The sequence below is a fragment of the Balaenoptera physalus genome (assembly GCF_965194825.1).
Source record: "Balaenoptera physalus genome assembly, chromosome: 1".
In the NCBI taxonomy this organism is placed as follows: domain Eukaryota; kingdom Metazoa; phylum Chordata; class Mammalia; order Artiodactyla; family Balaenopteridae; genus Balaenoptera; species Balaenoptera physalus.
The window spans coordinates 87,299,263-87,311,341 of NC_138882.1; the positions used below are offsets into that span (position 1 = coordinate 87,299,263).

General features: G+C 43.6%; 1 protein-coding gene across 11 annotated transcripts in view; it reads right to left on the reverse strand.

Annotated features, from left to right (window-relative positions):
- Positions 1 to 661: 661 nt before the first annotated feature.
- The window catches only part of PIP5K1A (phosphatidylinositol-4-phosphate 5-kinase type 1 alpha), a 36,787-nt gene continuing 25,369 nt past the window's right edge, over positions 662 to 12,079 (reverse strand). For 3 of the 11 annotated variants that reach the window (XM_082474750.1, XM_082474752.1, XM_082474749.1), the window contains 8 exons: positions 9,938 to 10,143; positions 8,148 to 8,231; positions 7,292 to 7,340; positions 7,003 to 7,087; positions 5,794 to 5,940; positions 5,469 to 5,598; positions 2,564 to 2,612; positions 662 to 2,311 (listed from right to left, as the gene is read on the reverse strand). In XM_082474750.1, the coding sequence (XP_082330876.1) occupies positions 2,309 to 2,311; positions 2,564 to 2,612; positions 5,469 to 5,598; positions 5,794 to 5,940; positions 7,003 to 7,087; positions 7,292 to 7,340; positions 8,148 to 8,231; positions 9,938 to 10,143 (753 nt within the window). In that variant the 3' untranslated portion in view covers positions 662 to 2,308. The other 8 variants (XM_082474751.1, XM_082474753.1, XM_082474754.1 and 5 more) reach the window with 6 other exon arrangements.

Genomic DNA, 12,079 nt, shown 5'->3' on the forward strand with positions numbered 1-12,079 from the left:
CTTCTTTTGACCTTCCACTGCCCCATGCAGTCATGGCTCTTGCTCATTAGCTGCTGGACAAATATTTGTAGAATGACCTTAACAAGGTACGGAATAGTGGTGTGGAAAGGAACATTATTTAGTTTGTTTCTCTCCAAATCTCCCCCATCGCCTTAGAACATCCCTTTTTGTCTAGTTTCCCATTCCAGTAAAATAGCCTAAGCTCAACCTCACAGAAGAGAAAAACACATAGCTGAGGAAAACAGTCTCTATGCTTTTCTAGGAGTGACAGACACCTGGGGCCAGGTCAAGGGAAGGAAAGGCAGAGAATCCTAGGGCCAACCAATCTCAAGCTTGCTTTTCCCACTGTCCCTCTCCTTTCCTCCTAAACCTGAGTAGAATTTTGAGCTTTGGATCCCCAAATCCCTAGGCAACAGACCCACATTAATTCCCTTCCTAGTCATTCACAGCTTTTCCTTGTCAAGTTTAAGTTGTTAAGATGGAGGAGGTGACCAGAAGGTAATGAATGAAGCCATTTCTCTCAGCCTGAGTTAGACTGAAGCTGGAGTGAGGAAAAACTGGAAAGGATGCATTTGTTTCAGGGTAACATGAACAAAACTGAGCCTGAGGTAGGTGGGTGGAGCAGATGGTATACGAGAAAGAACCAGAAAGTAGCAAGAAGTCTAAATAACTGATGAAAGTTTAATACATTAAAACCAGGTATTTATCACTTTTATATTGTATTTGCCATTTCTGAACAATACAAAGTAGAGGCAAATAGTGACACTTCATAAAAATGTTGAATCTCCATTCCCTTCCCTAAGACCCAGCCTCCCTCAAATATTCCCTCCCACCCCCTACAGAACTCTGTCCTGAATAAAACACTTAAATACATCATAAATAGTAAATTATGAAAAAAAAAAAATAGCAAGAATTGTTTCTTTTCTTCTTGTAAAAAAGAACATGGCAGCAAAGACAGGCAGCCAGAAACTGGCTGGGGGTGTCTAATATAGACAGTTACTCGGGGTATGAGCTAACCTACTATCAAGGCAGGGTGGGACGGAGAGGGGACAGGATGGGGATTCAATAATCTGCCTGAGATGCCAGGCCCCCTTCTTCCCCTGACAGGGGTAGGAGGATCAGATGGAGAACATAGGGAGGAAAGGGATTACACAGCCCCTGTTTCCACGTTCTCTGCATGAAGAGAGGCGGCAGGGCATGTGGCACAGCAATGACCTCACTAAGGCAAGAATCTGCTGGCTCTCCATGAGTTTAAGAGAATATTCTCTAGCCTCACAGTTATGGACTACCTGTTAAACAGACACAGGTGTCCCCTTCTCCATCTCAGCTCCATGAACAGCAGAACGCTGTTGGAAAAGGTGGTAAGAGCAAGGAAGAAATCTCCTTTGGAGAAGAATCTAAAATTCATTTGATAAGTCTTCATATTTAGAAAAACAAGCAGAATACATTTCAAATTGCAAAACAGTAATAATCATTATGGCCTGGCCGTGAGTAGGGTCCTGCCTAGGAAGGGTTCTGACCTTTTAGCCCTATGACTGCCCCACTGTTTAACAAAAGGGGTAAAGATTACCCCACGTCCCACTCTCTCCATTCCTTCAGCTTTCAGAAATTCATTAAGAGAGGAGGAGTTAAGGAGGAGCCACTCCTGGCAGAGCAGCTTCTGTTTCTCAAACACCGGGCTCTTCTGAGGGAACCCTATGAATACGCATCTCTCCAATACTTATGGAGTTTTGATCTGAAACTGTCTGGCTTGAAATTGTGTGCTATTTTTCTTTTCCTTTTTTAAGGAACCAAAAGAAGGCGGCTGGGAGGTGGTTAAACACCCTTACCCCCCAAAAAAACTTTACAAAGATTACAGGGGTCTTCTTCCACAGAAAAAGAGCTAAGGTCGGGATAATGTACCAGCCGGTCTGTCCTGAGGAAATTAAGAGTCCAGCTCCTGGTGAAAGGTAGATGAGGGGGAAGAAAACCACCAAGTCCAGCAACCCCACTTCCAATAGGAAGAATGGGGGTTTGAAAACAATTCAGTTGTGGAAGCAAGGCTGGCTAGTTGAAAACTTGTGCCACCAGCTCAGGAGTACAGAGGATGCTGCTGTCCTCAACTGTCCGAGGCACTAACGCCCATTCATGAGGAAGGGGAAGTAGAAGAGGTTCTTCTTCAGGGAGGAGACGGAGAGCTCCCTTAGCCTCCAGTACATTTTTTTTGATGACCAAGAAAAAGAAAACTCAGCATTGCTGGGTCAAGGGCTGACATCTTGGGATCACAGAGATGGTAGAATCTTGCTCCAGGTCTTCCGAGGATTTTTGTTCACTGAAAAGGGAAAGGGTTTAAAGTTAAGGATGTGCAGTATGAGACAAGGAGGCAGGAAAGGAATTCAAGTTTCCTTCTAGTTCAGTCTCAGTTTCCAAGAACAAGGTATCAGAAACAAAAATTTTGAAAAGTAAGATTTAGGGGGGCACCCAGTCCCCCTAACCCTGCCAATTACTTTGTTGCTCCACTCCATCAGTGATGCTCTTTATACCCTTCCAAAGCATCCACCTCCCCCACATCCCAGACACTTACATGGATGAACTCTGACTCTGGAACTTCATGCTTTTCCAAGAGGGTTGAGCTAACAGGAGGGGGAAAAAAATGGAGGCAGAAAGAAGAATTAGTAAATAAATGAGAAAAGGGACTCTCAGGTCAAATCTCATACTGCTTCTCCATTTCACTGGGAATCAATTTAGGATTCAAAAAGAAGGGGCTAAGAAGCTACTAGATTTGGAAGCACATTGTTTTAATTAACTATTTACTTTCTTGTCTTGACTTCTATAAAATATTTCCTAACACCCTCCTCTACCTTCTTCAATCCCCAGGTGTGGTAGGCACCCAATGAACACTGCAGCCTGATAGTCATGCCATTGTGTAATTTTCTCCTCTTTAGTGTGGGCTGAACTTAGTGACTTTCTTCTAGTGAACAGAATGCACCACAGAAGATGTAAAGTCAATTCTGAGATTAGGCTACAAAAAGACTATATCTTCCTCTTGGGCACCTGCTCTCTCACTTGTTTGCTCTGAGGAAGCTAGCTGCCATGCAGTGAGCTGCCTTATGGAAAGGACCATGTGACAAGGAACTGAGGGAACTGGCCAACAGCCAACAAAGAACTGAGCCCTTAGCCCAATAGCCTACAAGAAACTGAATCCTGCCAACAACCATATAGATAAGCTTGGAAGCTGATCCTCCCCTGAGCGAGCCTTCAGGTGAGACCACACTGCTGGCTAATAGCTTCACTGTAACCTCCTGAGAGACTTTAAGCCAAAGGCACCCAGCTAAGCCACACCCAGATTCTTAAGCTACATTAAATCTGAGATAATAATGTTTGTTGTTTTTAGCTGCTAAAATTTGGGGTAATTTGTCACACAATAGATAATATATATTTTTGTACCTGGAAGTGAAGTGCTGCTGTAATAAAAATCTAAAATGTGGAAGTGGCTTTGGAAGAGGGAACTGGGTTTGCGGACAGTTTTAGTGAAAGTTTAAAAGTGCCCTGAATATACTGTAGAATTCTGGACTTTAAGGGGATTGCCAGTAAGGGCTTAAAGTGAAAAAAATCTTATTAGAAATTGAAGGAAAGGGGATCTTTGCAATGTAGTGGAACAAAGTTTAGCAACAATGTCATCTACAGTTACGCGAAAAATAGAATACGTGCCTAATGAACTGGGTGATCTGGCTAGGGAGATTTCTAAACCAAGTGTTGAAGGTGCCACCTGGTTTCTTCTTAATGCTTATAGTTAAAATATGAGAGAAGAAAAATAAATTCAGGGAAGGACTATTAAACAAAAAGAAGCCAAGACTTGATGGTTTTGAAAATTCTGAGCCTCTCCAGATAGCAAATAATGCTAAAATTAAGAAATGGATAAAATCTAAGGCACTGCCAGGAAAATGTGGTCTACAGATGAAGCCAAGGGTATGACTGTAAAACATCTGTTAAGGACTCCAAGTACTATTCAGTCATACAAAAAGCGATTCAAAAGATTAAGGGTATGTCTCTTAGATCCTCTCAACTTAACAGGATCTCTAAGAAGCATAGAGCTTATCAAGAAGGTATTTGTGGAGTGGCTTCTGTCTAATAGCGTGAATCCCAATGAGATTCATAGGAGGCCCACAAAATCTCTGAGGGTATTAGAGCAGCAGAAACGTTGTCCTGCTTGGACTAAAAGGGACAGAAATAGTACACAATGAAAAGAGATCACTGGATCCCCAAAATTCTGGCAAGAAGCAGGCCGAGAAAATTACTCAGCTGCAAACACATTCTAGTTTTCATGAAAAAGGAAGACTCAGAAGGCAAAATCAAGAGTCCAAAAGGTAGAGCCAAGAGCCACGAATTACTCTCATGCTTTGAGACCTGATAAAAGAAACTCCAACATTTGCTGGATTTTACACTAGCTATGGATCAGACTCCTCTGTGCCTCCCGTTCTCCCTTTTTTATACAGGAATGTGTGAAGAGGTTGTCTGTTGTTTGTCTCATCATTGTATGCTGGGTGTGTGGGGAGAAGATAGCCTGTCTCTTTAGTGTCACAGGTCCACAGTGATCGCTGCTTCCTGATACACTCTTAGGTAATTCACTCCTCAAGTGTGGGCTAGATTAAGTGACTAGAACGCAGAATAGGAGATTTGGTTATGAAAGACTGTGGCTTCTGCTTAGGTGCATGCACTGTCACTTGCTCATGCTAAGGGGAGCGAGCTGCCATGTTCTTAATTGTCCTATGGAGGGACTCATGTGGCAAAGAACTGAGGGAGGCCCCCAGAAAACAGCCAGCAAGAAACTAAGACCCTCAGTCCAGCAACTCACCAGAAACTGAATCCTGTCAAAAACCACGTAAATGAGCTTAGAAGTGAAGCCTCTCAGTTGAGCCTTCAGATGAGCCTAGCCCTGGACAAAGAGCTTCACTATCATGAAAGACCTTGCGCCAGAGGACCCAGTTAAGCTGCACCCAGATTTCTAACTCACAGAAACTATGACATATGTCTGTTATTTTAAGTCACTAAGTTCTGGGGTAATATATTATGATGTAATAGATGATTAACACACCAAAAACAAAAGTAAATCACAATCTTTACACTGGATCCTTCTGAAAGGTTAACTGTTCACTGTCTTCAGTGCCTGGGAATCTTTCCAGCCTTAAATCCTAAGCTAAGAATTCTCACTTAACTCACCAGGAGATGAAGCATTAGTTGGGGTATTTTGATTGAATACCAGAAAAGTCTGTACATAAAGACTTCCCACCACCCCCTAAAAATGCAGAGATGTTGATACACTTTTCCAAATCACTAAAGATGAGCTCTTAGGAAGATGAACATGCAAAAATCTAGCGAAGAGCAAAAGACAAACAACAGTCTCTGGAAAAAACAGAATTATGGAGGTTCTCAAGGACCTGAAGAGGGAGATGAGAAGATTACATGGAGAAAGGGGCCAAGGAACCAACCTTGTAGTTAGCATTTGCAAAGTCTCTCCAACTACAGGTGAGAAATAGGGGTCAGGAATAGTCGAGACCTCACTGATTTTCTCTAAAGGTGGAGTCTGAGGTAAAACATCAGGACGACCGAAGTGGACGCCTGGAAAAAAGAAAGGGGAAGAAAATCAATAAATAAAAAAGAAGAGAAAAGGGGGTGGGGAAAATATAGGAAAAAATATATAGCAACTTGGATTTTCGTGGACAGGAACGGGGAGTAGAGGTCCTAAGCAGACAAGGACTCAGAAGGAAGGGAGGGAGTGCCCCATCACACGGGGACCCCAACCCTGGCGCTGACCTGGCTCCACTTCCGCCTTTGTTGTCACTTGTGCCTTGTGTTCCCCAGAGACCGATGGCTGGTAAGTTACGCAGGAGTTGCCGCTGGGGCCTGCTCGCCGAGAGAAAGATGAGCCAGACCGAAACTTTTTGGAAGGAGAGGGCTTCACTTCAAAAGGGAAAGAGAGAGCCTACTTAGCACCCACCTCAGAAACCGTCACCAAGACATAGATACAACTTGCTAGCGTCCCCAACACAAACCCAAAGTTGTTCCTCTGCAAAGCAGGAAAAGGGTTAATGTCAACAAAGATGGGCTCTATGAACTACTCTTCAGAGGAGGGGGCATCTCAGTCCACTTCACTTTGGAAAAGAAGCAGAGAACCTAGAGGAAAGGAGACACATATCTCTCCCCTCCTACATGCAACCTCAATGGTTTTGCTTCCGCCTGATGACATGTCTCCTATTCTGTAATTCCTTTGTTCTTTAATAGTATCCTTCAGTTAAACCAGACAAAGATGACCCTTTCACTCTATATCCCTGTAGCACTTACACACACAGCACGATGGTGATACTTTACACTTGTTTATATATCACTTTGAAAAGACTTCGAAAGGATTTTTCCATGTTTCTTAAGACTGTTTGGCATGCCTAAGTCCGCTCTGCCTCACCGAGGGACAACTGATGCCTATGATGAGGAGACAGAGATGGGAAGGAGGAGCTGGAATTTGCCAGTGGCAGCAGCGTGAAAGGTTTGGAAAGAAGAACATTGGCACTTCCCAACCAAGAAAGTTGAGGGAAGAGACTAAGAACACCTACTAAGCAGAAATGAGTAAGTGCTTCTCCAACCTTTTGATCCTAATCTAAGAACTTCCTGGCCTTGGGGCTATGGTAATATTCTTGCCTATCTCTGTCCATAAAAGTTCAGCTTTGCCTATCTCAGCCTGTGGCACGGGTCCTACACCCACAACTAAACATTTTTATAACCCCACCATTTTCTCAGAAATGCCCCTCCCCTCAATGACACATGTAGGGATTGCCAGGGGGAAAGCAGCAACTTGGAAACAACTGAGACAGACAAAGTGACCGACATAAGAATGGGCAGCAGCTCTCACGGGATGTGGGTAGAGTAGGAGAAGCCTCTAGCTTTGGCAATTCCCTGACAGAGGTGTCCTGCCCCCCATCTCTTGAAGTAAGGGAGCCATTGGAGGGTCAGCTGGCAGAAGCCACTTACAGGGGATCTTCTTGAACACTGTAGTGCACATGAAGCGCTGGAACCGTTCGGCGTAGAAGCTTGGGCGATGCACTGATACGGTGTCCTGCAGAGCAAAAGAGATAGCTGCAGGGTTAGAGAGGAGGAGGCCCAGTAAGAAGATCTCTAGTCCAAGGGCCGTTTTTCCCTAGGCTGAGACCCTAGCAGAAGGGTAGAACCCACAAATGAAATAAGGTAAGAGGAAACTGAGGGGGCAAATCAGAAGTGAGAGAGGCAGAAAGAGGAGAGCCTCTAGCTGACTGCTACTCACCCCATCATGTACCAGAGCTTTCCAAGAGTGCTCCAACTTCTTAACAAACCTGCCAAGAAAAATGTATATCATGCATTCACATTAAATGAATGACCTTATAGTTTTCTACTTTACAGAGTTAAAAGAACAATCGCAGGAGCAAAGAGAGAGACCGGGAAAGCACCCCCACTATTATGCTGGCTTTCCAAAGAACAGACAGGGTAGTGCTTATTCCACATGGAGATCGAAGCTGTTTCTAGATAAGTCGATTATTGCCCCCCTCAGAAAGGGGTAGTCAATATGTCCCAGCAAGTCAGGGACAAGAATATTTATTGTAAAAGGGGAGCTGGAGAGACAGATGGGCAAACCTGGAAGGGGGCCAAGTACTGTCCAGTCCTCATTAGTACCTGAAACCTTACAGGAGCAAAACTGGGGTCTAACATTTCCAGCTCTTCCTTCACTACCACTCCACTGCCTGAATTCCACAGGCTAATACTTTTCACAGAACACAGTGATCCTCTTGTTTTTCCTCCATGGAAAGGAGGGATGTGTTTCCAGCTGTATCCTAATGTAGAGTATGACTCATCTCACAGGTTTTCCACAAAAAGCCAGAGAGATGGCGTTTCTACCCTGGTGCTTCTAAGGACTGACTCAGCTTTCCACAGAGGTGTATGCTATGTCTGGGGAGATGGTGGGATAAGGAAGCCAACAGACAGGCATAATCAGGAAATAAAAAACCATCTGAAACCCAATGAGGCAAGCAGCCAGACTGCAACTTACTCTTCTTGCTTCAGGAAGAATTTGGTGACACCCATCTAAAAGAGCAATGTGAGTAAATCTACATCCACTCTGCCCCTAGGATCTATATGCTCCTCACCTGTAAGACTGCAGAATGTCAATGATCCCAATATAAAGCAGCAGCCTTTCCCCTTTACTATTCCGGGCCGGGATGCCACCCATACTGGGGAAGACAAGAAGGAAAGAGTAAGAAAATCTTTTGTCTAGCAGGCAGAGGCTTCTGCTAACCTCAAATCAGATCAGGACATGTAACTGAGACCTAAGCATAGTTAGAAGTCTCATCTTCCATAAACTGGGGAAAAGTGAGAGACTTCGCCCAGCCCCACCCACTTTGGCTTATGTATTATAACCTCTTTCTCTCCAAATCTCACCTGCCTGCTTCTCCCACCCCAAATTCACGGGAGAATCTAAAAATCACCCCTACTCAGCAATTTTAGGAATACTCTCCCAATTAACTCTAAACTTCCTTAGTACTCTACTCTTTTTTTTTTTTTGGCTGCGCTGCAAGGCTTGTGGGATCTTAGTTCCCTGATCAGGGATCGAACTGGGGCTCTCGGCAGTGAAAGCATGGAGTCCTAACCACTGGACCGCCCGGGAATTCCTCCCCAGTACTTTCATATTTTAATTTATGCCCACTGAGACACTCTTCTGGAGAGTCATGGTAAAGAATACTTTAAAATGAAACCACTTAAAAGACATTTGATACTTTAGTAACTACACTTCCTTGATCCATGATGGTAACAAAGACACCTTCCATAAAAAAGTCTATAATAAATTGTTTTTGATGAAGTTCTAATATAATTTGCAGGCGTGCATCTAAGACTCTGAGTGAACATTTTTTTTAAAAGTCTTGGACTTCCCTGGTGGCGCAGTAGTTAAGAAAATGCCTGCCAATGCAGGGAACACGGGTTCGATCCCTAGTCTGGGAAGATCCCACATGCTGCGAAGCAACTAAGCCCATGTGCCACAACTACTGAGTCTACACTCTAGAGGCCATGAGCCACAACTACTGAGCCCACGTGCCACAACTACTGAAGCCCATGCGCTCTAGGGGCCCGCATGCTGCAACTACTGAGCCTACGTGCTGCAACTGCCGAAGCTCACACGCCTAGAGCCGGTGCTCTGCAACAAGAGAAGCCACCGCAATGAGAAGCCCGTGCACCACAACGAAGAGTAGCTCCCATTCGCCGCAACTAGAGAAAGCCCGCGCACAGCAACGAAGACCAAATACAGCCAAAAGTAAATTAAAAAAAAAAAAAAAAAAAGGTCTCAGGACTTCCCTGGTGGTGCAGTGGTTAAGAATCTGCCTTCCAATGCAGAGGACATGGGTTCGACCCCTGGTCAGGGAACTAGATCCCACATGCATGCCTCACCTAAGAGTTTGCATGCCACAACTAAGGAGCCCACCAGCCGCAACTAAGGAGCACACATGCCGCAACTAAAGGAGCCAGTGAACCGCAACTAAGGAGCCAGCAAGCCGCAACTAAGGAGCCTGCCTGCCACAACTGAGACTCAGTGCAACCAAAAATAAAAAATAAATAAAATAAAAATAAAATAAAATAACAACAACAAAAAAAAGAAATTATATGTTTGTTTAAAACTAAATAAGTAAATAAATAAATAAAATTCAAAAAAAAAGAAGTCTCTTAATTTTGAATAGTTCTCCTTCCCAGATGTACAAATCCCAAATTTAAGACATCTTCCTTTCCTTTTACATTCTTAGGAAAGCTCATCCTATAGTTCTGTAAGCATTAATGCTATTGACTTAACTGCTGAATAAAGGCTACTCCTTCTCAGAAGCTGCGTCCCTCCCTCAAGAAAAAGTGCTCTGAGCCTATACACTCCTTCCCAGCGCCCGAGTCCACTCACTGGTCATCAGTCTCCATGGTGCCACCTCGTCGAGCCTCGCCCTGGATAGATTCCATGGCTGTGGAATAGAGAGCCTTTTGGGGGGCTGGTCTACGAGTGTCAGTTGAATATTGTGCTTCATTGCCTAAAGGCTCTCGTTGTGCATGATCTATGTTATGGATTGACACCAGGAGGCTATAGTCCATTATCTTGAAGCTCTGCAGCACCTAATGGAAGGAAAAAACATGATCTGAGCCTTGGGAGGTACGAGAATCTTTCTTCAGGATCTCACAGCTTTCCTGATCTAATTGTTCTTGATAGTGAACCTCCAGAGCTAACCACAGGATTATCCTTTGCTCCTCCTACTCCTTGGAGAACAGTACATTGACCTCCTCTGGTCACCCTTCACTGATATCCCTTCAGCTTTCCTTCACCAGAGTACATACAAATTAGGCCACGGCCTAGCCCACAAGATCCTCTTTGTTTGTTCTTTCCTTGTATCTCTTCATGAAAAGAGCATTATATTCTCAATGAAAGAAGAAACACATATTTGAGCTCTAAAAAATCCACAAGGAGGGTCTGGTAAAAGTAAACTTTGTGACAGAGCAGATCTGTGGCAGGTCCTTATATGGCTAGCTTCACTTCAGTTCATTATTTGCTGAATCCTTACCATCTGTAGGCACTGTGCCTGCTTATGTGGATACAAAGATATGTAAGAGAGCTTCTGTCCTCATGGATATTATAATTTAGAAAGGGAAACTAATGTAAAAATAAATACAATACAGTCTAGTATGTGTAACAATGGAAGTGCATACATGATTGAGGAATACTACAGAGACGTACATAAATAGGTTTATGAGGGATCGATTAGAGAGAAAATACATGCAAGTAAATAAAGGAAGGAAAGAAGAATGCCAAGGCCTGGAAGCATGAAACAGCAGGCTACGTGCAGGGAGGTATAATCTGGTGTTGCTAGAACATAAAATGCAAAGGCTAGGTGTTTGGCACATGAGAGAGGATGGTAGGGACAAGACAATGACAGGCCTGATGTGTCACATTAAGGAGCCTGGATTGTCTCCTACAGTTCTCAACCTTGTATATTTCCACCAGTTCCAGTAGCTCACTTTGGGGGTTTTGGTAGGTGGATAGAGTAAGGGATAAAGAGAGTTCAGGACTGATTCTTATGTGTGGTTTGAAAAACCTCTCTGCTCCACCAAGTCTCCAGTCCTCACAACCAAAAGAGCCAAACTAAAATAGGCATTATCCTGGAAGTAGGTGCAGAGTAAGCAAAGAAAGGCAAGGATGGATAATATCATGGACTGAATAGAAGATGACAATCCTACAAAAGCAGTTTGCAAAAAAAAACAAAAAACAAAAAAAAAGGTGAAAAAATCAGTAGGGAAAGATGTCACAAAAACCAACAGATGTTGAGAAAGTGGAATCAATCAACTGTCAAACACTGCAGAAAATTCAAGGAAGGACTGAGAAGTACTCTCTATTCGGCATCTAGGTGGTCATTGGAGAGAGCAGTTCAGTTGAAGTGGTGAGGGCAAAAGCCAGGACACAGTGGGTTGAGGCAGGAACAGGAGAAGAGAAAGGGAAAAGAGAAATGGAGGCATCATTAAATGAAGACATTGAAAAACATTCTCCTAATCTTAAAATAAAAAAGAGATAAACTTGTTTGTATATAGATAGAAAACAGTCAGTTGAGGCTGAAGCCAGAGGTGGGAAAGGAAGTAAGTGATGAAGCAGGATCCTAGAGAAACAGGAGGAAATGGATCTAGGTCACAAAGGGACTGACCTGGAATAATCGACCAAGTTGGGAAGAAAATATAGATTAAGGATGGTTAAGTGTAGATCCATTTATAAAGTGATGATGGGGGCAGGACAAAGGGATGGTACAGAATAGAAAGTTGAGGTAGTTTGTTGAGAAACAAGTCTGGGGGGATGAGAGTCAGAAAACTGTTTGAAGAGAGTGCCAATCATGTGCAATCTCTGGGAGGAACAGGAAATGGATTGATGAGGAATACTGAGGGCCCAGGTAGGGCTGGATATCATAAATCTGTAGAGATGCCAGTAAACACAGTTGTGTGATTTTTTTCAGCAGCACTCAGCTTCTAAGTTATAAATTTGGATTTGGCAGACAGGACCAAAAACTGAGCA